Source organism: Rhea pennata, chromosome 5 (genome assembly GCF_028389875.1).
Source record: "Rhea pennata isolate bPtePen1 chromosome 5, bPtePen1.pri, whole genome shotgun sequence".
Taxonomy (NCBI): domain Eukaryota; kingdom Metazoa; phylum Chordata; class Aves; order Rheiformes; family Rheidae; genus Rhea; species Rhea pennata.
This window is the reverse complement of record NC_084667.1, coordinates 1,268,995-1,296,598: the sequence shown is the minus strand read 5'-3', so window position 1 is coordinate 1,296,598 and position 27,604 is coordinate 1,268,995. Positions and strand designations below refer to the sequence as shown.

The following is a 27,604-nucleotide window of genomic DNA, read 5'->3' as shown; positions in this document are numbered from 1 at the left end:
GCCCTATTTCACTATCAGCCAAGCATACACCAAACTGGTATTCTCAAAACCTCTCCTCAGAGAGAAAGATAATGGGGGGGGGGGGGAGAAGCAAACAAAACAGACTCGTTAGAGACAACTCTTTCTGAATGACTGCCATTTGCTGTGCTGATCGTATTCCTCTGACAGAATCCAGTACGTATAGTCCTTTCCAGACTCCAGAATTCTCAAATTCTTTAGAAACCAACTTCTGGTAGAGAAGCACAAAGCCCTGGGGGTCTGTGTGTTTGCGGTCTCCTATGACAGGTCAGCTTGCAGGGAACAGTAGGAATGCACAGAAAGAGGACAAGACTAGCAGAGACAACTGAGATGGGTTATTTTCCCCCAAAGAAATTTTATTTGAGAAAATTGATAAAATTCCCCAAACAGTCATTACAGATAAATCCGTACCAGTCCCCCAGATCTGTTCCCTGAACCATACCCGTACAGTGAAGGTCAAAAAGCAACATCAGAACGATGATACTGCAACAGTCATCTGGGGAACTGAAAGCCTCACCACCATTTCTATCCTAAAGATCTGTTTTGTACTCTGATAAGGTCGGGGAAAGGATATCAAAACAGACAAGACAGGGAAAGCCTCCTCCTTGTATTGTCTTTTCAATTTATATATATATATAAAGCAAAATCTTAACAGATCTGCTACAGGCTTCAAACTGTAGGACCTAAAAACTAACTTCAAGTGACTTTTGCAATTCAGTCTTGTGGCGTAACTGCTGTTCTGTGCTGTAACAGCTCTCAAAAATTTACACGGACAAAGTGGATGCAGAGGGAGAGGAGTGGACTTGGGTTCTTCATATGGCTTTGTTAAAAAGGAAACAAATTAAAAGCAATATAAGCACTTTCCAGTGGAACTAGCAACTCCAGGATCTTGGCAATAGAAAAGGAGGTGCAAAGTCCTAACGTATTAGATGACAGTAGATCATGTTTTCACCCTCTTTCTCATTGCCTCGCCCCGAACAACCGTTTCCCTCCCAACAACAGATCAGATTCAGGTTAGAAATTATGAACATATGCTTTTTTTTTTCAAAAATGGTAGGCTGGGCCCAGGGCCATGACAACCCTTTCCCTAGCCAGAATGGTCTAGACACAATCCACGATGCTGTGCTGCTGAACCATTTGCTCTGAAGGAACACAGAGAAGGTGAAAGAATTTTAATCACTGCAGCATGTAAATTCAGGCAATTAACCTGCCCACCACCTTTTTTTTAAACAGCCTAGACTATTTGACACAATGCCATCTGGACGGCTAAGAACCTGCGAGAGTCCACTTGCTCTCTGTAATACCACATAGGAGAACAATAGTTCTGCTGATGGCACAGCTCAGTTGCCCCATAGATGCAGCTTTAGCCTGTTCCTACTGTGTACTGCTTTCTAGTTCATCCACATACTTCCAACACATCCTCTGCTAACCTGCAAAGCCCCTCTTGCAACTCCAGACCTCAAAGCAGCGTACAGGCCTTCATGCTTCACACAGCAAAAGCATTCCTTGCTTTGAGGTCTCAAGAGGGAGATTCAGCCAGTTGTCTGCTGAATAAACTCTACAGGGTTAGGTGAGAAAAGTCTCGTACTCAATGCAAGACAAAGTTTCCTAGCCCAACCTGCTCCTGTTTGCACTGTGACTGTATCTGACTGATGCCTCCTGTCTGCATTGCAGAAGGCTGTCACTGACCAAGGTTTTCAGGGAGACTGCTCCATCATTTCAGAACAGGAGAGGCAAATCCAAGAAAAACACATGGAGCAAGGGTGACATCAAGGCTGGACAGATTATCTGAGCAGGACAGGCTTCTCCTCTCCAAGCTCAAAATGTTAGTAAGCTCTCCTTCCAAGGCATCCCTTCCTCCAGGCTGAACTGCCACACAGTCAAGTGCCTGGACCATCAGCACAAAGATTTCAGCTCCCACAGGGAGAAACACCAAGGTCCACGACAGGTACCAACCCTTGGACCTCCCTCTATCCTCAGGCCCTGCTGGAATGATGAATCCTATTGCTTTGCGCTGACCTCTGTCTGCATGAGGCTTGGATCCCAGCTGGCCAGAACAGGGAATCCCCTGCTCTGCCCCAGTGCTAGCTGCATCGCACCTAATGAGCTCAGCAGGATCAAGTGGCTCAGAGTAACACTGCAGTCACAGACAGATGGGAGACATCATCAAGCCAGGATTATAAATGGAGAACAGACAGCGCAAAAACTTGCTGCAGCTGTCACGGAAACATCATTTTTATTTAATCGCTGCCCCAGGAACCCCCAGACCCATCACAACCTCCCCCACCCTCAACATCCAATAGGATTTTAGAAGTCCCCAATTGCCTCCAATGTCTATGCTCCCCTCCCCCTTTAGGGGCCAAGTTCCTGCAGTAAAGTTCCAGTCAGTGGGTATCATCCACGAGATGGCTCCAGAGGGCCACGGCTGGATCCCAGCGGTGTCCAGCTGGGTCTGAAAGGAGGGGGAGGAGGCCTTGCTCCTTTACTCAATCAGTTTCTTGGCCTTGAAGAAGCGACGCAGGTAGAAGACCTGCCAGGTGGCCAGTCCAATGAGACAGCACATGGAGAAAATGCTGAAGTACAGAACCCGGGTGTTTGTTGACTCTGAAACAGACAAAACCATTGCACAGGAGTTCAGCATCACGGGATGCTCCTCAAGGGGGCAAAGTCCCCAGGATATTTCTTCCCCATCCCTACAAAACTTTAATGTCAACATATCAAACGTCACAAAGATAAGGGTACCCAAGCACTAGCAATACATGAGAATAAAGGAAGGTCATCTAATGAGAGGGGACAAGATGAAACTGTGATTGACTGGCAACACGAAACAGTACAGAATAATTCACGTTAGTATTGGAGAGAGAAAGAACCAATTTCTAGAGAGAGGACACATAAGACTGAATGACTGCTTCAGAAGCAGAGAAGTTTCAGAGGGTTTCCTCTAACTAGGAATAAAACAGACAGACCACTGCAATTGCCTCATCTCCAGATTCTGTCCTAATAACACGTTCAGCAAGACCAAATGTCTTAGAGCTCTGGTCCTCCCAAGGAATACACAGACTCTTACCATTAGTGTCCCTCATCTCCTCTTCTCGTTTCTTCATATAGGCAAAGTCATTAACAATGGACTCTGAAAGATCTTCTAGGCGCCTCAATTCTACTTCCAGAGGCTTCAGCTTTTCCACTTTAGCAATCTAGAAGAAAAAGAGACTCAGGAAATCATGGAGACAAAAACAAAAGCTCCCATATGGCTGACTTCTGCTGCCAGTTTGAAGAACCATTCCTTCTCCCACACTTCAGATCTGGGGCATTCTTCCCCTAGGGAAATACCTGTACAAGCCAGAAACTACCATAGCATAAAACACTTAGCAGTTCTCCCACCTGTTCTCAGAAAAACGCATTTACTCCTCCTACTTGAAGGAGGGTGCAAAGCGTGCACACAGGCACATTCCCTTCTTACTCTACTGAATGTTAGCTTAATCACAGTAGGTTTCCAAGGACCGCGCATGAAGAGCTTACCACATGGCTAAGCCTCCAGTGAACAAAAGCCACAGACCAAGGTACAGGTGACTGTAACTTATCTATGGATGGATAAATGGATAGATATACGGATATATATACACACAGTACTGTTATATACGCACACTGGATAGCAGCACTGAGACTCACTTTGTTAAACATTGCCATATATCCCAGAAAGTCAGGGCGCTTTGATTCCTAATAGCAGGGGGTTTATTACGTACATAAGAGCACAATGCTCTTGGTGGGGACCATGCAGCTACAAAGTGCTCCATCTGCCTCAAGCCACCAGATGACACTGCAGGGAACATGTAAGGGATGGGCTCCAGCTGAGCCAATAATTAAAAAAAAAAAAAAAAAGCTAGCTTCATAAAACTGGGTCTTACAGGACATCATTTTTGTGCATTTCATGCAAGTCATGTTCCTGTAAGCCACAAATTTATATGTGCAAGAAAAATCTACAGGAAATTCAACTAGAAAGCACATTCCACTACAGTAACTATTTAAAGTTGAAAAGGTAGATGTGTGGAGTCACAAAGATTCCCTGGCCCAGCCTGCCTACACAGCATGTCAAACACATGACACAAAGACATTACACAAAGGAAGCTAATTGCAATTTCTGCCACTGCTACGTTGCAGATTTTGAGTAACACTGTTTCTTGCACAGAATTTGTCATTACTACGACTGAGAAACCCAGCATGAAGGCCAGACTCCGTGTCGTGATACAATGCAAGACAAATACCATATGACCTGGGAATCACCAGAGGAAACACATGGCACACAGCTCACAGACTGGTTGCAGAGAACCCTTCTCACAGTGACCCAGGACAGAAGCTCCAGGACCAAGTCCCTCACCGCTCAAAGCAGCAGTCATGCAGGCAACAGAGGGCGCTCCCAGAGCAGGCATCCCAGAAACGCCACTCTAGACACAGCTGCCCATGCAGAGCAGATCCGAAGAGACACTTACAACCAGGAAAATGATATTTAATCAGCCATTTCACTGAAGAGTCTCCTGCATGACGTGCATGTTCTGGTAAGCAGTAGGCCTTCAAGCTCTATACTACAATTCTGCCAGCAAAGCAGTGCCAGTTTGGAAGGAGCATGAGAGGGGGTAGGAAACAGGAGACTATCTGACACACTGCACCGACAAAACGCTGCGGTCTGGATGCACCTCTGCCAGAAGAGTTTCGCTGAAAAACTCTCACTAGCATAATCATACCTACGGCCTGTGCTCTGCTGACACAGCTACAGCAGCAGCCTGTAGCATGGACAATGTTTCAGGCATCTCTCCTGGCAAAACAACCCTGAGGTGACAGGCTCCAATACCTTCATGGTATATATACCTTCAATGTGTGCTTTTGCACATTCACAGAAAGACTTCACAGGGAAAAAAAAAAAAGAAACATCTTGCATCCTTTAGCTGCTGTTCATCGGTGAGGCTACTCTCAGTCCTGCACGGACTTTCAGACATATATCCTTAAAGCCCTCTTGCCCTTAGTGAATCCAACCTCCCAAAGCATCTGTGATGGTGAGCAATAGGAACACCACCAGCCTGGAAGGCATGAGAACATCTTGCCCACCAGAGCCAAGAGAACAACTCCAACAAGCTTCTCAGGGGCCACTCACAGATGAGCCAAAGCCTAACTCTTCCCAGCACAGAGATGCTCATTGTGGCAGAATTTGGCAAGGACTTAAGAGATTTAGGTTCCTTTCTACATCAGCTAGTCTCCTGGAGTCCTTTTAAAAGTCTTTTCACCTTTACCTACCTCCATTTCTATCCACCAGATGGAAAAGTTTTGCTTCTCTACCCCAGGGAACAAAGATGACTGACAAAGTCGTACAGTAGAACGGCTAAGATTTCTCTAACTTAGCTCACCATCTTAGCTGCATAGATCCAGACATTCTTGGAGCAAAGCAAGCTGAGGCAGCCAGACTCAGGCACCATCCCTACTCTCACTGCACATATCCATGCACAAGCAGGACAGTATCACTGACCCTGGTGCAAACCCCTGCATCAACTTTCCTCGCAGCAGCTCAGCAACAAGAACTGGGGGCGGGAGAGGACAATGGTGCCTTACAGCAGATTAACATCACAAGCAAAAGGCTCAAAAAGGCAGCAACTCCAGGAGAGAATCCTGGACAACAGTCCTCTCCTCTGAGGCCTTACACCAACCTGCCACATCAAAAAACCACAAGCACTACAGTAACTTGGAGATGAGAGGAAAACACATTGCAAAGCAGTGTGGCTAAACGATAGCAGCAGCACAACAGTAAACCAGTTAAGTACTTTGCAGACATGCTGCTCGACAAGGCTGGACAGGATCCATCACTCTGAGAGGTCCCCAGGAGTCTAAGTTGCTTCCTACCCCTGCCAAGATCTACAGGGTAGATCCTTCAATAGGTGGTTTAGCCACACAGCTGGCCGGCCAGCCCAATTATTGCTTCGCTCTTCTCTGACCCCAAGCAGTTTATTATTTTCCATGTGGGATGTGCTAGCCCAAAAGCTCAAAAGAATATGAAACTACAGCAGGCCCAGCTCAGAAATATATTAGTCGTCTTAACTGCCATCATACACTGCCTCTGCTACTCACTGTCCTCCATAAGTCATTTCCCATGCTGTTTTGTTCAGTGGACATAGCAATCATTTGCAAGAACCTTTCACCACTAACAACTCTCATTTTCTCAGGCACAGGATCTGCTAGGGGCCAATCAACCTTAAATCCTGGCAAGCCAAAGGCATGGTAGCAGTTATCAAAATTCAGCCTACAAACCACCAGCCAGAGACTGTCCCAACCACAAAACAACTGTTATTCCACACAGCTGGCTTTGGGGTCTTAAATAAATAAATAAATAAATAAATTCTAAAATGGAAACATTTAGGTTTCATGTCCATTCCCAATGTCATACCTTCAAACCGGGTACTCATTTCACACCAACTGCTCTGCCAAATACCTTTATACTGATACACTGCTGGTTCCTAGAAATACAGAAGTGCCATTTCTTGGCTGTCAGACCAGCATCTCTCACAGTCATGAAGGTAACAACAGTAGAAATGCAACTTCACCTTTAGGTTGATCTGAAACTAACCTAAAATGCCCTCTGCTGCTGAGTTAGGGGAAACTATATACCACAGCCTCTTGTTGCCGCTGATACCTATGCTGGGTCACAATGTCCTGGCAAAGAAAGTCACACATACGGCCCCAGAGCACAGAATGGATTTTAGCTGATGTTTGCCCCCACATGCCACAACAAAGCTTCAATGGAACAGTAGGTCACAGACAGGCCTTCATCACCGCTGGGAAAACAGCTTCCCATCACGAGCCCCAGATCTACAAATGGCATCACGTGAGTGCTAGGAAAGGGGAGTCTGAAGTGCAGGCAGCCAAGCGACATACCTCCTCATAGTTCTTTGCTTCAACTCCATGCTTCATATCCAGAATCACGAGCTGGTCCGGCATCCTCCCTGTTCCTGGAAGCATAATGAAAGGATTCATTGTGCGAAATATTCAGCCTGCCAGGAAATCACCAGCTCTCCCCACCACTGAGGAAGGACTCAACATCCCTCCCCTCCAGTCTGCAGCTAACTGCGGAGGCAGCACAGTCCAGCCTAAAAATACAGAGACTTCAGAATAAATCCTGGCTGAATGAGAGCCTCCCAAAGATAATGAGAACAAGCTGTAACTACGAATGCTAAATGTGTGTAGGATGCAAATCACTGCAAAAACTGCAGAGGAATAGAAGATGAATACCAGCTGCTATGAGACAGCCTGGCTGGAGACAAGTCAGCAGAGAGACAAATATTCAACTGGGGAGCCCACTTTCCTGCTAGCAGGAGAGTACCAACAACTTATCAAGATCACGAAGGCTGTAAATGATCTTACATATAAAGGAGCAGAAGAAAAACTCATCTAATTCAGGGTTACAGCATATGGGGACTACTGGTCCTAGCATGCTGCAGAGTCTCAGGAGGGAAGACAAACACTTCAAAGTATCTTTCCTGGGAAAGAAGAGATCCACTCCTGGGACTCACGAACCCTAAGATGACTCCAGGCTTCCCAAGCCAGGAAAACAAAATGCTACGTCAGAATACTGCCATCTGCAGCCACAGCAAGTACAGCAAACAACAGCGCAACAGGTATGTTTTAGGGCTGGAGCCTCCACCCTACCACTAACAGCCTTTGAACTGCTACAGTTTTTTTTAACTGCTACGAGCTATCATATTTGGGAAAGCTCACCAAAAAAAAAAAAAAAAAAAAAAAAAAAAAGGACAAGTACATAAGATGCCCTAAAAAATATAGTACTTCAGCTATACTGAATATCCTATTCCATTATACCACCCACCAAGGACATGTTCCTACATAATGTCCCAAACCCCAGCACTTTGGGGCATACAGTTGTCCTCAGCTGGCTGCCAAAAAACCAAAAGGTCTAAATTCACTTATACTATGAACTTCAGAGTCTTTATCCAGGAGCATATCCAACACTCACACTTTGCCTTAGGAGGTTGCCAGGTGGACATTCCCTCTGTCCACAAATTCAATACACAGGTTACACAGGGACACTTCAGATCGAGCTAGGAACATGTTCCAGATCTTTAAATAGCAACCTCAAGTTCTCTCTCTAGCCGCTAAAAAGCTCCCCCACCACCTGAGCAGAATCACCTCCAGTTTGTACTGCTATCAGGACATGGAATAACCTACTGGCACCATGGTCTGCATCAACTATAAACTGTTTCATTAGTTTCCTGCAGGATACAATGGCTTGAAATTCAAACTGGGCTATGTAAGAGCCTAATGGATCAATTAGGATTAGTATTGAAACTTTCAGTTTGCTTAAAAACATTGGTTATTGTAAAGCAAACTCAAAACCCAGAACTGACATGTTACAACAACCCAGTGCTCCATTCTCTAGTCACAGGTTTTGACCACTTACGTCATATATCAGTATGCCTGGAGACTGACAGGATGGGCAGAAGTAGCTGCACAAGAAAATTCAAAGTACACATTTCAGCGTGTCTTTTTTTGTTGTTTAAATTACAATAGCTTGGGTGGAGCTCTGGGGCTTCCAGCAAGAGGTGAGAAAGATGAAAAGGCCAGTGAACAGGAGAACAGAACTGGAAGGATTAATTGGTCTGGAAGAGAGAGCTGCCAAGAGGCAGTAAACAAGACAAATGAAAGAGCTGCTGAGTGCAAAGGGATGGAGCGCAGACATTCTGCAAGAGGTTAACACTGTCAGGAACTATTGTGCAAAAACCGAAGCTGCTCTTCCAGAAGTTTACTGAGGCTGAGGTACTAGGCAGCCTCTTTCCAGGTCACCAGACCCTTGGTAACTCCCTGCCCCTCCTGCAGCCAGTGCTCACCAGAGCAGAGGAGATCAGCAGCAAGACAAAAAACAAGAATTCCCAGAGATCTTTAACTAAACTGTCCTGCTAATACCTGCATCCTCGGAGAGGTCAAGATCTTCCTTGGGTCATCTCATGTGAACACAGAGCTGCCTCCTGGGAGATTAAGAGAGCTCCTAATTTGCTAAGTCAATGAGCAAACAGGATGGTTTAAGTCAATGTCAAGAAGTTTTCCAAAGAAATTCCAGAATACATACATCATTGAACTCTCAAGCAAGCTTCATAAAGAGAAGAATTAAAGGCTGCCTCAAAGAAGCACAGGCAACAAAGCGATGCTACAGTCCCTCCAGTAAATTCAGATCCTTTATTTTTATTGGTAGAGTGGAAAGCAAAATCAGTTCTCCATAACTGTCCCAGCAACAATTCTACGACAACCATACAGAACTGCCATCACGATAAGGCAGTTCTGCTACAGGCAGAAAACAGGTAAAGATTAGCATACAGGAAGAGCCCCCCAGGGGAGCAGGTAATGCAGTCCATGCTTTTCTTCTCAGAAATTAACATCTGATGCTAGAATAAGTGTTCCTGGCACCACAGCACTTGTCAGTAAGACAGGACCCCTCTATCCACAGGAGTGGAGAACTGAGGAAGGGAAAAAAGCCTATTACAGACACCCACAGCAACAAGAAGTGCTCTAAGAGGCTTTTTTACTATGACAAGCTTGGACCGTCAACACAAGATCTCCTCACTTCTTCTTCCTCATTTCTGTGGTTATAAATTAAGAAATTCGAATTGCTTAGACCCTCCTTGGCCTAACGGCTCTTGGCTTCCTCTTCCAACAGTTGTCCTCTCTCAGTACTCTATCAACACTCTCCTTGGTTGCAGCACTAGAAGCCCTGACTGCTTACTTAAGGAAACTGTGAAAAAGAAAACCTGTTAAAGAGAAACACAGAGAGAAATTGGAGCCTGGTCAGTCCCCATCCATCCCCCCTCAAGCTGGCTTTACAGGAGAGCCAGAGCAAGCACTTCCTTGTGACATGTTTTGTTTTCTTCCCCAGTACCTTAACCAAGTCCTATACACAACTTGGTTTCACAGTGCCACCCCCCTCACCTTTATACTTCCTTGAATTCTGGCACAAACACGGGAAGTCAGGAGATACCTGGTGTGCAGCATACATTGTCAGAAAGGAATTCAGGGCCCCTGGGTCCAAGAAGAAACTGGCAGCTTGGATGCCACCAAAGAGAAAGTCTCCAGAGGAAGATACAGCTGCTCAGTTGGGCAGCTCTAGATTCTGGCATCTCAGTCCCTCACAGGTCACCTGATAGAAGCTGTACTTGGAAATATTTTACCTTCATCTGTACCAAAAGCTTTAAAAGAAACTCACAACAATAGAAGGGAGACATGGAACAAGCATTTGGTACCATCGAAAGAGCTATAACGGGCTGAGGCTAGGCAAGAAACCTCTTGTCGCAAATCCTGAAAAAAAAGTCTAGACAAAACTAAAGAAAGAAGCCTTCAATCTTCCCACTTCAGTCTGTGATCACATGGAAGCTATGAAAGGGCATGTGGGACTGTCTGGAGACCTCCCAAATACCCAGGTGTTGGTCAGTAAATGGCACGAGTGTCTCTCCCAGATGAGTCACTGCTGTCTGCATGTCTCAATGTGTTGGGAGCTTTTGAAGGCATTACCTTTGGAGTGAAGTAAAAGCAAAACCCTGAGCATTTGGAGTCTCTCTCATCTGTAAAATACTGCAAAAGAGCTGTTATTAGCCAGATCCTTCCCAATCCCAATGCAGAAGATTGCCTTCTGCTTCTGGAAAGTCTTCTTCCGCTGGCAAACTATTTGCATCTTAAATGAGGGGCAGAACAGCAAAACAGACACTGCCTTTCAACAGATATGGAGAATGCTGCTAGTGGCTGCTCTGTGAAGCACTTTCCTATTTTTTTAGGGTAAGACTTGGGAGAATTAGGTCTGAGCAACAGAACTCTGACAGTGACTGTGAGAGATGTGAGCCCCTACAAACTTGCATCTCCTCACACCACAGCAAACAAGACAGAAAGCCCAAGTGTTAGCTGTTTTTCAGCACATTTATCCCGAAGTTGAGCCTAGCCGCTCAAAGCAGCACATGCGTCACACTCACAGGAAACGAGCCTCAGTGCTTGTTAGGCAATCATCCTTGCAGCACACATGCAAGACTGATGTCTGATGTCCTGCTCGTTTCCCCTTCCCTTTGTCAATCGCTTAGAGAGTAGTTGTGCGTATAACCCAAGGCCACATTCTTCTACACATACACCTGCCAGAAAATGATTTTCAACCTAACAGAGAATTGTCCGCAAACACAGACAACTGAGAAGGAAGATAGGATCCTGGAAATGAGGTCGTTCTACTCTGTCCTGGCTCAACTGCAAGACGAGGAGAAGCAAGAAAAGAGCAAGATAGGTCTGTTCTCTTGCCTGCCAGTTCATTAGATCTGCAGTGACCTCTGTGGGAGCAATGCACAAGATTCCCCTTTCTTATGTCTCTTGCAGAGGAAACCTGAGAATTCTACACAAGTCACATAACATTACTTATTTCCCAATGCAACACAGACAGCAGACACATCTGTACCACTGATGCCTACTCAAAACTTCCTGCAGATCTGCTTTAAGAATCCTAAAGCATTTGGCAAACCACACTCAGGGATTGCTTCACCCATACCCGTAATGCATACATCCACTCCGTATGAACTTCACCAGAGGTTAGAGGCGGACAGCAGAGGCCTCACTTCACTTACCCACAGGAAGTTTGCTCTCAAAGCAGGCCTCAAACATATCATAGTCTTCAGTGGTGAAGGCAAACTTGCCTTTAGTGGCATCTTCCTTGGCATATAGGATGTGTCCAGCTGAGTCAGTTATCTGTAAGAAAGATGCAATGTGGATGAAGAACAATGGTTCGCTGCCATGTGTCTACACTTCTTAAACTAAGCTGGAAGACTTCTCCTAGCCTTCATTTTGGATTTACTGCATTTTGCTTTCAACAGTTTCCCTCCTTCCTCTCAACCATTTCAGTTCCCCCCCCAACTCACTTCCACCCCAGGAGGTAGAAGAGTGCCTCTCAGGTACTTATTCACATTCAGAGAAGTCTCTCCACCCCCTACTACTTCTGAATACACACTATATTTAGGATCTCTAGCTGTATTAAATTGTTATTCATTGCCTCTGTAGCTTCTTTTTGCAAGCAAAATTTATAAATTCCCATAGCAACAGAAATACAGAAAAGACTTATGGGACAAAAAAAGACTCATTCCCAGCAGAAGATATAGAGAAGGGCACGTGTGTTCCCCTATAAATGAACCATCAGTGTAGCCCCAAATTATAAACGGTTTGGGTGCCAAGATCCATAAAAGTCATCACTTCAGAAGACAATTCAGACCACACAGAATAATGACTGCTTTGTGCTAACTGTATGAAATTACTAACAATAGGCAAAAACTGTAGAAAGTCTACAAACTGCATCAACGAAGGGCAAAAACAGATACACATTTCAGGACAGAGTTTTAAGAATCACTGTGCTCAACTGAATTAAAAGGTCTGTCCAGCTGAAATATGCTGACCAATGAGCAGGAGTGAAATAACTGAAAGCTTTATAATGCTGCATGTAAATCAACAGCGCACATTCCCCTGGAACGTTTCCCAGTTTCCTTTAACAGATACTGCTGAAAAGCCTGAATACTATAGTTACTAGAGGTCTTTGAAAATCTTACAAAGACACTAAAAAGAGAGTTTCCAAATTAGGAGGAAAAAACGGTAAGGGATATAAACCCTGACGCCTCGGGGTATAAACCACAGCTGGCAAGAGATTAGGAACAAACTTCCTCTACATATGGATTATTCCATAATTGTCTGTTACGGTATTTCTTCTAGCGTCCCTGAACCATCTGGAATCTATTGACATCTGAGGACAACAAGGAGCACTGCTCTGGTCTAGTACTGCAGTTCCCAATCTAAGCTCTACCAGTAATCAAGCATCAAGCAGATGAAAGCAGATGTCAGGTACAGACAGCTGTGTTGCCATTTACCCTGCCAGCCAGAGAAAAGCCAACGAACCATTAGAAGCTCAAGCAAGTAGGCCCAAGTGGGGGCAGAACTGTCTATATCTGACCACACAGACATGACCTAAAAGTATGTTTTGGTGACCATATGGTGCACACTATTCAATAGTGCGGTCCTGATTTACCAAGATGCCGGTCTGCTTATATATATACACACCTATACATACATACATATATATATGTATAGGTGTGTGTATGTATCTCCAGGGTGATACTGCATAGTGTGCACACTGGATTCTCAGTCTCAAGGAACAGTGACAAGAACACAGCACACAAGCCTTTAAAACGTCCCTATCATTTTGAGCACTATCCCCTAGAGATTTCTAGGGACCAGAGCTAAGCTTTAGCTAGAGGATATTGTGCAGCTTGATTTTTGTCCTTTACAGCTCTAGTAACAGGCTGCTCACAAACAGGATCTCAGACAGTAAAAGCTCTGCTATCTGCTTCCTTCAATAGTGGACGCTGTTGCCCAAATCAGGCAAATACACTACCCATTCATTTGGGGACGTGGGATGGGAGAAGTTGCAAGTAACCCAGCCAGAACATTTGTGGGGGAGAAGTTGCTCTGAAATGGATTTTTCACAATATTCTAACGTTATTTACGGTAACACCATCCTCTACAGACAGAGCATTGTTCTCCCTTGACAAACAGCCCAACTGCTCCCAAACTGCCAGTCTCAACAATGGGACGGACGCACGCGATGGGGCCCCAGCGAGACGTCATCCGCCCAAAGCCTCCCTTCCACAGCCAGCTGGCAAACCGTGCAGATTCCTCAGAAACAGAGGGTGCCACTGTTAGTGTTGGGATATCACAAACAGAACTGAGCTCATGGACAGGAACCATACTGAGCTCAGCCAAGATTAACTACCAGCCTCCTACCTTCTGGTGGCCCCGTTCAGGGAACTGAAACAGACCATCCAGCGCAGGAGGAGACCACCTGCAGGTATCATGCTCTGAACTAACCCTTCCCACACCAACTCAGACACAAAGGAAAAGGAGTATGCACTTCACAGAAGTGCAGCACTTAAATATACCCAGGGTGTTGCGTGCCCCTAGCACACCTGAGCAGTAAAAGAGCAAGACTAGCATAGTCTGTTTCTCCTTCGTAGCTTTTCAAACTAGTACAGCATGACACTCACTTTCTTAAATCAAACTGATTTTTACAGTTCCGATAAAATAAGACTTCCATGAGCATTTGTATTTGGGTATCAGCTTCAGCAGCAAAGCCAGAGTAAAACCCTGGGCATAGGGCTCACGGGTAGGATTGCTTCACCACCTCCCTAGACAAGCCCCCTGTAATAAAAGCAAGTTTCCGAAATGATTGCAGGTCAGTTGACCTAAGAGTGGGCAACTAGAGACCCACAACACTTGATCACTGAGTGAGAAGAGACAGAAGGTAACATAGCACTTAGACTAAAATGCACGTACCCTACATGGCAAACACTATAGCAACACTTCAAAGCGCCGAAGCTGTCTAGCTCTGTCTGTATACAGACAAGTTTCCTCTTACAAATGATGCAACTATAGAGAGCAGAAGAAAAAAAGAAAGATGAGACTCCAGAAACAACTTTCTCTAGCCAAAATCAAGCATGACTGCCACTGTCTCAAGGTTTTCGGGTATCAGAAGGCAGATGCTGCAACAGGAGAAAATCCCACAACTCTCACTGAGTGCTTCCACTTCCGAGCCTAGGGGTTCTCGGAAAGCAGACAGCCTTGGCACTGTTTGCTTGTACGGCTACTTTTAAAATCCTCTGGAGGCTCAGCGAGAAGTAAAAGACAGACAAAAAGCTTCTGCGCCCTGATCAAGTAGTAGCAGACCTACTCGGGCAGCCGGGCAGCGAGAAGCCCAGGGAAGGCGGACGGCGAGCAGCACTAGAGCGAAGCTGTTGCGGCGGTCTTCCAGCGTCTCCCTGCCGCAGGGACACCGCGCTGCTCGCTGCACCCGCCGAGCCTTCCCCGCTCCCTGCACAGCTCCTCCGCGCTGCCGCCCTGCTGCTCTCCTCCCGGCAGCGAACAGCGCGGCGGCGGGCCAAGACGCCCCACGGAAACCCACGTAAGCCGTGACACGGGAGGGACGGCCCGGCACGGCCCGCCCTGCTCCCCGGCGGGGCGCCCCCGAGGGCCCGGCGCGGCGCGGCGCGGCACGGCACGGCCCGGCCCGGCGCGGCACGGCCCGGCACGGCCCGGCCCGGCGCGGCACGGCCTGCTCCCCGGCGGGGCGCCCCCGAGGGCCCGGCCCGGCCCGGCCCGGCCCGGCCCGCTCCCCGGCGGCGCGGCCTGCTCCCGGCCCGCACGGCGAGCAAACGCCGCCGCGGCGCGGCCCGGCGCGGCCCGGCCCGGCCCCGCCCCGCCACGTCCGGCGCGGCGCGGCGCGGGTCCGGGCGGGGCGGGGCGGGGCGGGGCGCGGCGCGGCCCCCTCCCCCCCCCCCCGCCGCCGCCGCCGCCGCCGCCGCACCTTGAGGTTGGCGGAGGGGCCGGCGGAGGAGCCCGGCGGCGCGCCGATCTCGTACTCGCCGGTGACCAGCGTGTCGCGGTGAATCTCCTCGCGCAGGCACTTGCGCGCCTTGCCCGGCAGCTGGAAGGAGATCGGCCGCGCCGGGCCCACCAGCGCCAGCAGCGCCAGCGCCAGGCTGAGGCGGGGGCGGCCGGGCGGCGGCGGCGGCGACATGGCGGCGGCTCCCGGTGCGACAGGCCTCGGGCTCGGGCTCCGCCCCCTGCGCGCCGCGTGACCGCCGCGTCACGCGCGGGGGGGGCGGGGCGCGCGCGCGCGCGCGGGGGGAGGGGCGCGGCGCGGCGCCGGCCGTGTGGCGAGGGGCGCGCGGCGCCTTAACGGCCGGGCCGTGAAGCGCGCAGGATGCCCGTGGCCTGTGAGGGAGCTCGAACGGGCTCTCCACCCCCCCTAAAATACCTCCCAGCATTAGCAGCGAAGGCGGAAGGAAGTAAAATGAACATAACGCAGTCACTGCTGCCTTTTTTTTTTTTTTTTTAATAAAAATGGGTCATTTTCTAGTAGCGACTCGAAAGGGCGCGCACGGCCTCCTTGGCTGGTGGGCAGCAGCAAAGGGCGCGTTGCCCCCGCGGGAGGCCGCGCGGGCGCTCGGTCCGTCCGGAGCCGCAGCCCCGACCCGCGGCCGCCAGGCCCGGCTCTCCTCCGAGCTGCGGCCGGGAAGGGGCCTGCCGGAAAGGGGACCTTTGGCAAGAATTAGATTTGAGTGCGTTTCTGATCGACTTCCCAAAGTAGATCAAATATTGCCCAGTGGACTGTTACATTTTTAAAGAAATGATCTGTTACGCAAGACGGTAATAAGTTAAAAATGTGTTAAGATGCGGAGGTACGTGCTGTGGGTGTCCGGGCAATCCGAACCGCGGCAGGCTCCCAGAGCTTTTCACACAGTTGGGTATCTCCCAAGCCTTTCAGTGGGAGATGCGTTGCCCTCCCCCCCCCCCCCCCTTTTTTTTTTGCATTTCTGAGTAATTTTCCCTCTGTCTTCAGCCAGGAAAATTTTGTTTAATCAGATGTCTTGCTTTGTGGATCAGTACCATGCAAATAGTGACAGAGATATGCAAGTGTTTTTGACGCCAAATACAATGATTTTTAAAGACACCGCATTTTTTTTTCTTTCTAGCATATGCTCAGATCTACTTTTTTTTTTCATTTGTCTGTAATACTTTTAAGTAGTCTAGCTTTTACGAACACAACATTAAATAACCACTGACTGCATGAACGCTTTCCTCTTTATTCTTGCGGCCCTTGCAGTGTTCCTCAGTGTAACTTGACGCAAGGGGAAAGGAAGGAGGAAAATTCCCCAAATAAGCAATTATGATTACCACATCTGTAGTCAGCTCCTGGGTTTGGCTGCAAATATTTGGGTGTGTTTGGAGGTAAGGAAAGGTGAGAAGAAAGAAATGAGTAGTAGCATTGCTAGAAAACAAGCAAACAAAAAAGCTCTTTAATTTTTATTAGCTTGTGTAAAAAATATATTACACTTATTTCACTTTTGTTTCTTTTGCATGTCACCATTCCTCCCTGTGGGCAAAACATGTCATTAATGGCAAGTAATAAGCAGGAATCAGTACAAACTTCAATCTTAAAGAGACTTAAACTGCTGAGCTTTTTGACTAGGCATTTACATGCAGACCAAGACAGGCCAAGCCATGACCAGAACGCTTTAAAGAACAGCTCTGCTTTCACCTGCGTGTACTCATACTTACGGAGACGGTATGATGAAGGCAGGGTTAACGCAAGCAACAAGTTTGTCTGGCTTTCGTATGGAGGAGCAGGAGCTCTGCCCACCTGTACAGACATGGACCTCTTTGCTTGGAGGGAAACAAAGAGAATACTCTTGAAAAGACAAAAAAACCCAAAACTAAAACCAAAAACAAAAACAAAAAAACCCACCAAAACGAAGCCCCTGTGCTACATTTAAATGACATTTTAGGGAAACACAATTTTCCTTAGCATAGACTGTATGTTTTAAGTGAATGTTGACTGTGCTCAAACATACAGGCCATTATTTTAAGCTTCAGTTTACTGTTTGAAATAGTATTTACCATCACTTGTTGCACGTCTTTATTTTGCTAATCAGTTCACAAACCTTTCCTTACTTGGACAATTAATTTAAAGCTCAGCTGTTACAAAATAAACATTTAGCTGGTTTCTGCAATATACCAAAGTATACTTGCACAATGAAAACATTCTTTCCATCATGGCACTTAAGGCAGAAATAGATACTATTTCATAAGCTTTAAGAAATATAGATTACTTGAATCTGAAGATATGAAATGTTGTAATGCTCTGCCACAAAATTCCTGATGAAACATGCACAACACTACAAATCTCTCCATAGAGAACATTCCTCGTATCAGAGGTATGTAGCCAGTCTTCTATCAAGTTCAAAACATTCAATGATGCCTTATTTTATGGGAGAAGTATCAGAGAAAGTAGCTCAGTCACGTTAAGGTAACCTCATTTTCTAAAATCATAGTGTGAAGTCAACTATTAAAAGAGTAAATATATACTGAATACAATTCCATTCCTATTTAGTCCATTTTGTCATGGTACATTTTTAGATAAGAGTTACATTTATGACCAAAATATTTACCATCAATCTTTTGTTGTAACTTTCCCTTGTATGACTTGTATTACGCTATAAACTGCAGCACACACAAGTTCAGATTGTTCTAATTACAAAATTGTACCATAAACGCCATAGTGCTTTAGCACTTTGTGAAAGAAAGTAGTACTGAAATGCTGAAAGTCTCTCTACAGTTCCCATCTTTTCACTCTGTAAAGCACTTAGCAGTGCAATGGGGCAATCTCCATTTAATGTGCAAAGTAACTTCTAGCAGATGGAAAGCATTTTAAGATCCTTTCAGCTGCAGGTTTAGAAATAACAGTCTTGCAGGGACATGCCTTAACATTTCTACATATTCCAGGCTGGCAAAATGAAATACTTCCTGTAATTCTGAAATGCTTAACAGATGAGAAAAAAAGACTGATAACTTGTTACACAACTTCCAAGATAAAATGATGACCTACTTTAGCACGATTTGCAACGTTACACATTGTGTGAGCTTGGCCCCTGGCTAGAAGCAAGTATTTGTTCTTGCCGCCATTAATCTGTAGACAAACGGGTGTATCCCCAAAGTAAATACTAGCTTATCATCTGCAAATCACAAGACATTGCCAAAATTTAAACCATTTTGTTCCTGTATGGTTTTTATATTTTCAAATATCCCTAGTGCAGTTTAATTGCTCTCTGGAAGATAACGCAGAAAGCAACAAATTATTTAGCTTTCATCCCCATATTAACAAATAAGGAACGGAAACTTTCTAGTATTTCTATAGTGTGAGGTAGCAATAGCCAGAGAGGAAAATAAGCCCTTTCCCACCAAATTTTTAATTGTTTTCTCAACTGACAAAGAAATTCGCAGATTGTTGGCAATACTTAGTTTTGTCTTACTAAAATGTATCTTTTATCCAGGGTGAATCGCAGAAAATAGCACTATTTAATTTGCTGTAGCCATGAATCAATGTGTATGAATGTATGTGAATGATATAATTAGACTTCTTTTCTTCTTCTGTGTCAGCTGCTTTGCCATTTCTGCATTTTTTTTTTTTGTTTTTAACAATAAAAACTTGAAACAATTTTGAAAACTATTCTACAATTACGTTTATGATCTAATCCTTTTGCATTCTGCCTTACATCTGGCAATGCACTATGAGCTACTGAGAAACTTCTGCATAAACTACATAAGCCTTATGATACTAATGACTGTTTTTACTAACCCGTGCCAGGTTATTCATCCACTTCTTCTGGAAAATGCAAAGCCTCTTCTTTTAAAAGGCTATATCCTAACTCATTGCTGGGATATAACCAGTAAGTCACCATCATGATCACGATCCAGATAGGGATGTAATTCAATCAACTAAAAATAAACAGTAGCTAAACAGCTATAAATCAGCATCATAGTGCTCTTACACCCCTGTAATCTGCCTCTGAGGCCCCAGACAGTGTATCTTGGTCATCTAGCTAAATAAGTATCATTTTGCTAGAGGCATGGCTTAAAATAATATTTAGATATCAAGAAGTATATAAGGTAATTGGAGCTGCATTTCCTTTGAGAAGACTGAAACTACTGTGGCAATATATTTTATATGTATTTTTCTCCATTTCATTGAGTGATTGAAGTTATTTCTACCCAAGTCTGTAAACAATTGGGAGTTGTGGGCTTAAAATCCCGCAGAAATGTGAACTCGCTTTGCTTGAAATTGAACGTATGGGATTTAATCTCAAGCCTTAGTTAATTTAGGGAAATGAAACATCCTTCATCAAAGATAGCACAGATTCAATCACACATAAACCACTTTGAGGAAGTGAGTTCTCTCATTTGTTCCCAGTTCTCTGCCTGATGCTAGCTAGGTTTTTCAGTTTTCAAGCAATGGTTGCAGTGCAAGCTCCTTCCTTGCTCTTGGAGGAAATCTCCCACTCCACTTCCGAGGAACAGTGGCCCTCTGCCCTTGTGAAGTTCAAGGGGAGCCTATTGCCTTCGCACATCCGGCATTCGGTTCCACAGCCCCATCTCTCTGATTACCGCAGCCGTGGGTAACGCATGAGCCCACCAGCCTGGCAGAGGCCTGGTGGCCTTTTCTGCATCTCTGTTGGGATTAACTTCTCTAGAGAAAGCCAATAAAGAGTCTACCTAGAAAATTCCACCTCCTGCAAGAGGCAGCCAGCTTTTTACCTTGCTTTAGCCCCCTAGACTGTATAATGTCCTCCTTTAACCTCTGCAGTGCACATGCCACTGCTCAGGGAGGTACGAAATTGCTGTTTACATAGACTAAAGAAGAAGCTCTACAAAACATTGTGTGCAATTTTGTCACCTGAGCCACAAGTATAGAAAAATTGTGTGTTTGGATATTGTCATGTTTTAACAGGCAAACTCTTGAACGTAAAGTCAGATCATTATTTTTATCTCAGTTATCAAATTCCGTGCAGTCTAAAGACAACACAAAGGAGAATTTGTTTGAAAATTTGTGGTATGCAGTTATTTTTTCTTTAAAAAACTGTAGCTGAGATTTGTCTGATCAAATGTACATCTCCATGTCTGAGCTGGGGGGCAAGGGGACTAGATTCCCTTTCCAAGCAATGGAGAGAATGGTACTATTCTAGGGAGAAGGTCATCTTACCCTAGAGCAGACTTCTAAAACTGGTGAGGTGAAGCCCACTGTAGCTTTCTTCAAACTCAATTTATGCTGAAAATAAGGTTTAATCAGCAATTACATTATGTACTGTTGCTCTGCACAAGTCTGACGGAGCAGTCTCCTCACCCGTGAAATAACTGAAATAAAGAGGTAAAGTAAATACATAATGAACAGCATTTTAATTAAGAGGCGAGCGGCCATGCAATGTACACCTCCCTGCAGATAAGGAGGAATCCTTCCTCACCTCGTCCCTACCAGCTCCTGGGTCCAGCTGTGGCCCAGGAACGGACCTGCCAGCCAGCTACTCCATTGTCCACTAATGGCTAGTGACGGACACAAGATAGGAGAAAGGAAAAGCCCACAGCAGAAAGACAGGACATTTTTACTCCAGCGCCAGGTCCAAATCCTTGAAAGTTAGAGCTGGCCAGAGTACCTTGGAAGATGACCTACTATCATTTTTAAAATATATATTGACATTTTAAAATTTGGATGTTCTTACTGGCCATATAAATTTCAATGCTTGTTAATACTGCTGAATTCTTGACTTGAATGTCTTCCCCAGTAATGTCTTCCCCAGTCTCGTTGCCCAACGCCTGAAAGGTATTTTCTGACATCAGTTTCAGTCTTTCATAACTGAAAGCTTATCTGTCACAAAATGTGCCCTCCAGTTGTTCCTGATGGAAGGGCTGCCAAATCAGCCCACAAGGAAGGTGGCTGTCCATGCCGTGAGGAGACAGCAAAGCTCGGAGCAACGGAGAGAAATACACGAGCGGGTATGAGGAAGGTTTAAGTGTGAGCGTGTTAACAGTAACTCTTTCCATGTGATCCCCAATTAAGACCACTTGTGACTTTGGCTGCATTTTTTAAAGGAAACTGAGCTGAATTCTCAGTGCAGCAATCCCAAGAAACTTGTACATGTTAAAAGTAATGAGAAAAATGCCCAGAAATTAAAACTAAGTATTTTTCTGTAGGCTTTGCACATGATAACAGTAAGTTTTTATTGTGTTGGAAGCTTGAAGTCTTTGTTTTATTCTATTATAGTGATAATTAAAAGTCAAAGAGGTTTGTCACTAGAGACTGTATTTCTTCAAAGCTAATTTTAATTATTTTTAACTTCTCAGCTATTTGACATTTGTATCTGTCTGTTCCCAGAACTTTCCTTCTTAGCAAGTGAGTGCAAGAATACTGGGAAGGAGGCACCAAGGTAGGAAAGAGCTTGGATCCCTATTTTAAACACAAAATTCAGCTCAGCCTACTACTGGAGCCACCACTTGTTTCTGAACAATAATATCCTCATATCATCTGGCAATAATGAACAGAGGGCATCTATGCACAGGGATACTACTGATTTCAAAGATACCATCCTGCTACGGACAAATGAGATGCAATGGACAGCACCAATTCATGTTCTCAACTGAAGACAACCCTTAATGAATCCATCCAGACTGACATAATCTTCTCCTACGCAGAACAGCCTTGCCGTTATTTGAAGAACATGAATGTTACATGAAGAACACTTCTCTATACAACTCATAAAAGTAGGCAGCATCTCACCAATGGTTTAAAAATACCTGGTACATATCAAAAACAGGGGAGCTACTCAAGTCACCAACACTGGGGAGGAGGCTTGGCAGCAAAGAAGGCTGTTAGGTGGGATGGTTATTGGATGGCTTCCACCAGCTGTGTTGCATGGTGGTTTGAGTGCTAGATTATAAATATTTCCCCTTGTGAAAAGGGGAAGTTGGCTGGATGAACACTGAATCAGCAGGACATATTCATATCCTCGGCAGAGATTGGTGTGTAAGAAAGCAGGAATGGGAAGCGCTGAATTAGGCCTGGGAAGTCCCTTCTCTCCACAGGCACATGAGGAGAGCACTTATCCCTGGAAGCTAGTCAGCATGGCACGTGGCAACAGGAATATTAATAACTTATAAGACAAGACTTCTCCGGGGCAGGATGGCTCACCCAGACCACAGTCTCCATGGCCACCCCGTGCAGATGGGCAACTTCTCCATTCCTGAGTTCCTCCTGCCAGGACAAACTGAGCTGCCAGGCTGGACTTGTGTGCAGGATGCACCCCAAAAACAAAAGAAGGAGTATCAGGAATACTCCCTTTCTCACTGGTGGCCACGTGATGTTTAAGTCACTCATAAGCATCATACCAAAGGGCCTTGCAAGCCCTCTCGGTGCATCAGGCTTAGCAAGTATAAAAGATGTAGTTGACCATCGTGCACAATGTTTTATGCAGAAGGAATGCAAGTAGACAGCACGCCTAGTGAGCATCGCAAGAAAGGCCGTTTAGCTGGAGGGAGGGAAAACAAGGCAGTGAAGATGGACAGGATGTGCAGTTGCAGGTTCTCATCAGCCTTGCAGCAGGACTAGGTAGAGCTGACACGGATGAAGTGGTAGGAGCAAAGTGGAAATTTCCTTTGCCTTGCAGGGGGGATGAGACCACCTCCCCAGAAGCCTTCCCAACGGCAGCAGGGCACAGGAGAGCAGTCAGAGTGGTGGGATAGCTACAGAATTTCGCTTGGTGCCGGCTTTGTGCAAGTGGCTCTGACTCACCATAGCAATTCTGGACTCGGGGGCTTTCCAAGAGGCTGAGGCTGAAATCCCCAGGGATGTCAGTCTAGACAGGGTGCTCTTCCCTTTGACCTCATTGGGGGCCTCAGCTTCCTCTTTATGCAAGTAACACCAACTGCCAGGACAGGTTATTTTCAGCTTCAGAACAGTTATGAAAGAGCAATGAGCTGAGGGTTGGAGGAAAAAGATGCTCTCGTGGGAAGTATCTTTTGCAGACCACACTGGTGCCAGGCTAGTCCTTGCCACTGCTCACAGGAAAGAATTTTTATGGCTGAGATATTCTAAAGAGACTCAAACAGCCTGAGAAAAGCTCCTTGTCTGACCCTGGGCAAGAGCTTGCAAAGTGAACTGTGATCCTCGAGGACAACTACAGGGAAATCCCAGTCATTAAATCCTCTGACAAGTGGCAGGGGAGGGACTGCAAATTAGTCCTGCTCTCCACACCACGGCTGAGCCCAGCCCAGATCCCTCCAGTACAAGAGAGTCCCCTGAGCCGTCCCGGGGCGCCCCAGCCTGTATCACGGTGCTCGTCCATACCAAGAATCTCTAATGCTCTCTGTTCAAGCGTTATTCTTCCGTCCCTTAGGAGTTGGTGTGCAGGACCCGGCACGGACCAGGTGTGGGTGCACAGGGCCTGTGGCTGGAGGCACCACGGACCCCCTACTCCATGCCTCCAGCTGCGCTACCCTCTCTTCCTTCTTTGCTCTTTCCCAGCAGCCGGCTCACGGCCACCTCGCCTGCCTTTGGTGTCTCTTAAGTCTTCATGGATGGTCACCAGGGAACTGTGTGGAGCAATCTGAGCGTGACCGCATGTAGTTGTGGGGAACTAGCTTCAGTGCCCAGCCGCTTCCTTTCGCCTCCGTATTCTCTTTACTTAGATTTTTAATGCTAAAAGACTGCAGTGACTCCAGGGACTAGAAGGGACCTGGCAGCCCGGGGAAGCCCGTGCTGAGCACTGCCAGCCGCGCCGGGCTGGGGCCGCTCGCAGCTGCCCCCACAGCCACCGCAGCTGCGCGAGGGCTGCTCGGTGCCCGTGGCGTTCGCACAGACTTCTGTGCCAACCCACAACAGCTGGATTTTGGTATACGATCACGTAAAGTCCTTTGATTCCCAATCGCCACTTTTGAAATGCGGCTGAGAACACCCAAGAGCAAGAGCAACACACGGGACTTCAGGTGCTCGAGGGCGCGTGTGCGTGCCCACGCGTCCCTCAGCCTTGTACGGGCCAAAGGGGAGAAAGATAACAGAAGGCACAGGGACACGTGGATTTTTCCGCATCACACTGTTTGATATTCGAATTCCAGAGCAATTCCTGAGAAACGCCAGCAATCAGCGAGATAAGATAACAGGCAGAGCCGGGTACTTAGCAGTGAATGTCCCCAAGAAAATGTGACCAGCTCCCAGGCTGGGCAGGCTCAGGGCAGGACTTCCCGGCGGGACCCTGGGGCCTCCAACAGCCTGCCTCTCCTCTGGCTGTTTCTCCCTCTTCCCGGTTGAGCCGTTCAGCCCCAGGAACCATGGGGCTGACGAACAGATTGCTTTCCCTCTGTGCGGGCCTTTTTCCGAGCCCAGCGCGAGGAGCTGCTGCTGTGGCTGCCCAGCTTGCTTCTTGCTGTGCTGCTGTCTCTACCTCCACTGCTGCCGAGAGGAGCCGCCCGGAGCCGAGGCGCCTCTCCAAGAGCAGGGGTATCCAGCGCGGCGGAGGGGGAGGAAGGCAGAGCGCCAGGGGACGCGGCATAAATTACCTCCGTGAGTGGGCACCTGCCGCTCACACTGGGAAGGCGACTTTACAACTTCCTTCCTTTTTTTTTAAGTTGCTTCTCCACCATAAATAATAATTAACGTAGATATTTTCTCCAGGGGTCTTGTCATCTTCCAAATGCTCGGCGAATATCAGCTCATTCACCTTCACAAATCCTTACGCTGCCGGCTGAACGAGGGTGGAGAGCGTTAGCCCCGAAGAAGCGGCTGGGGCACCGAGGCAGCGGCGCGTGAAGGGCTGTGCCCGAGGCTCGGGCCGGGGCGCACCTGCACTCCCGGCCCCCTCCCCTGCTCGCACCGGTAACCAAACAGTGAAACCCCCCAGTGTCCGGAGGAGAGTCTCACGCACCGCTTCTGGGCAGGCTTCGGCGGCGGCGGGGCCGGCCGGCGCCGCGGGGCCCCCCCGTGCGCCCGGCCGCCCGGCGGCGGGGGCTGCCGGGGGCGGACCCGCTCGGGAGCCCGCGCAGAAGCTCGCGCCGCGGCGCGGGTCCGCCCGCCGGACGGCCGGGGGCAGCAAGGCGGCCCCGCGCCCAGGCCCGCGCGGACGCCCGGGCGGCCCGCGCCGCCGCCGCCGCCGGCTCCCCGCTCCCCCTGGAGTCCCTGCGCAGACGTCGGCGAACGTCACCGCCCGCTCTAATTTTATCCGTGTTTGATGGAGGAGACTGAACTGAGCAGCAGGGAGGCAGCTATTTTGGTTTTCTCCGTGGCTCTGGGTTATATAAAGCATCCGGCCGCGACCTGCGCCGCTCGGGAGCCGCCGCGCCTCCTCCGCCGCGGCGAGGCGCCGGCCGCGGCTCGCTCCCGCGGGCACGTCGGGGCGCGCCGAGGGGCTCGTGCCCGCCCGCGCCCCGTCCTGCCCGCGGGCTCCGCGCGGCCGGCGGCAGCGGGGCCCGCGTGGGCGTCTCGAGGCGGCGGCGGCGGCGGGGCCGGGACTCCCTCCCGCAGAGCCTGGAAGCGCCCGGGCGGCCCGCGGCCGCCCCCGTGTCCTGCGCGCGCAGCACGCTGCGGCTGGGACGCGTTTCGAAGCGCCAGCGCTCCGGGCGCGTCGGGGGGAGCCGCGGGCGGCCCCTTAGCGGCGGCTGGCGCCCTTCCCTGGCTCCGGGCCTGGCCTCCGCCTCGATCCCGTTGCCTCACCTCAGGCTCCCCAGCCGCCAACTGAGGGAAACCAGGTGACGCCCTTCCCGGCAGAACCAGCCCTCTGCGCGCCCTCCTCCTCCCCTCCTCCGGCGGCTCTGCTGCCCCCTCCCCAGGTCCCGCAAAGCCCCCGCTGCCCTGCGCCCCGCTCGGCGCGGCTGCGGTGAGCCCCCGCGCGCCGGCCCGCCGGGGCACCCGCTTCCCGCAGGGTCGCTGCCGGACGGCGGGGCCGACGCGGGCGCTCTGGGAAGCGCTCTCCTTCCCTCCCGCTTCCCGCGCCGCGCCGCGAGCTCGGCGGCGATGCTCGGGCCCTCCCCAGCCAGCCCCCGCCGCGGGGCCCTGCCGGCCGGCGGGACGCGGGAGAGGCCGGGCGGCCTGGGAGGCGCGACGGCGGCCAGGGCCGGTGGGCCGGGGCTGCCCCCCGCCGCCGCCGCCACCGCCGGGGGACCCGGCCCTCTCGGCCCGCGTCCCGCTGCCGCCCCCGCCTCGCACCCCCTCCCTGCACGCCGCGGACGGCGGCTCCCCGCCAAGCCGTCTTCCCCCCCCCGCTGACTGAGCCGCGGGCTCCTCGGGGCAGGTCCTCGCCCCCGGGAAACCACCAGACGCAAGAGACGGCAGAGGAGGGAAGGGGTGTGCGTGCCGGAGCGTGCACACGTGCACGTCGGTGAGAAGCAAGGAGGGATGTCAGTGCTGGAGGCGCCGCGCGCGGCCGGCGCCGGCTCGCCGGCGAGGGCTGCCGCGCCGCAGGAAGCCGCGCTGTTTCACAACAGGCCCGCCGCCAGCGAGCCGCTCGCTCCGGCCCGCGCTGCAGGCGGACAAAAATCGGTGCGGAGCGCCCGAGCGCATCCCGGCCCGCGATGCAGAGCAGGCAGCCGGCCGCGGATGTAGTGGGCGGGTTCGGGCCGCGCAGAGGGAGAGGATCCGAGCAGGCAGCGCCGCGGGTCCGCGGCTGCGGGAGCGCCGGCCGGTGCGGTGCGCGACCCCGCTGAGCAGCCGCGGGGAAGCGCTGCCGGTATGCAGCCCCCCGCCACGGCCGCGCCGAGCTGCGAGCGTCGTGGGGGAGTCAGAGGCCACCAAAACTGCCAGAACCGCCAGTGCCGCGAGGGCGACCAAGAATCGCGCAAACTGGGACGCTGCAGGGAGTGGAAGTGGAATAGACTGGAAACCAGCTGGAACGGTTAAAGCCCCGTCAGCTCTCTGTTTAACGTGCAAACGCGTTCACGTCCTGCCGCGGGGCCGGGGGGAGCACGGCGAGCCCCCGCTGGGCTCGCATCCAGCCCTCACTAGCCCTCTGCTAGCGAGGCGACGCAGCAGGGAGCCCCCGGCTGCGCACAGGCTCCGCAGAGCGGGCGCCCCGCGAACTCGGGGCCTTCTGCGCGGCCACGGCTACATGTTCTTGGTGCCAGGGCCGGCTCCGGCAGTCGCAGCAACCCCTGCTCCTCAGCGCGC

The 27,604-nt window shown here is 49.2% G+C and overlaps 1 protein-coding gene across 1 annotated transcript; it reads right to left on the bottom strand.

The window, feature by feature from the left end:
- Positions 1-353: 353 nt before the first annotated feature.
- On the bottom strand, positions 354-15,662 carry TMED10 (transmembrane p24 trafficking protein 10). Its single transcript, XM_062576607.1, has 5 exons — positions 15,428-15,662; positions 11,655-11,775; positions 6,934-7,007; positions 3,086-3,212; positions 354-2,622 (listed from the first exon to the last, which is right to left on the bottom strand). Exons 1-5 carry the CDS (start codon positions 15,638-15,640, stop codon positions 2,501-2,503), a joined length of 657 nt encoding a protein of 218 aa, XP_062432591.1. The 5' UTR covers positions 15,641-15,662; the 3' UTR covers positions 354-2,500.
- Positions 15,663-27,604: the final 11,942 nt, after the last annotated feature.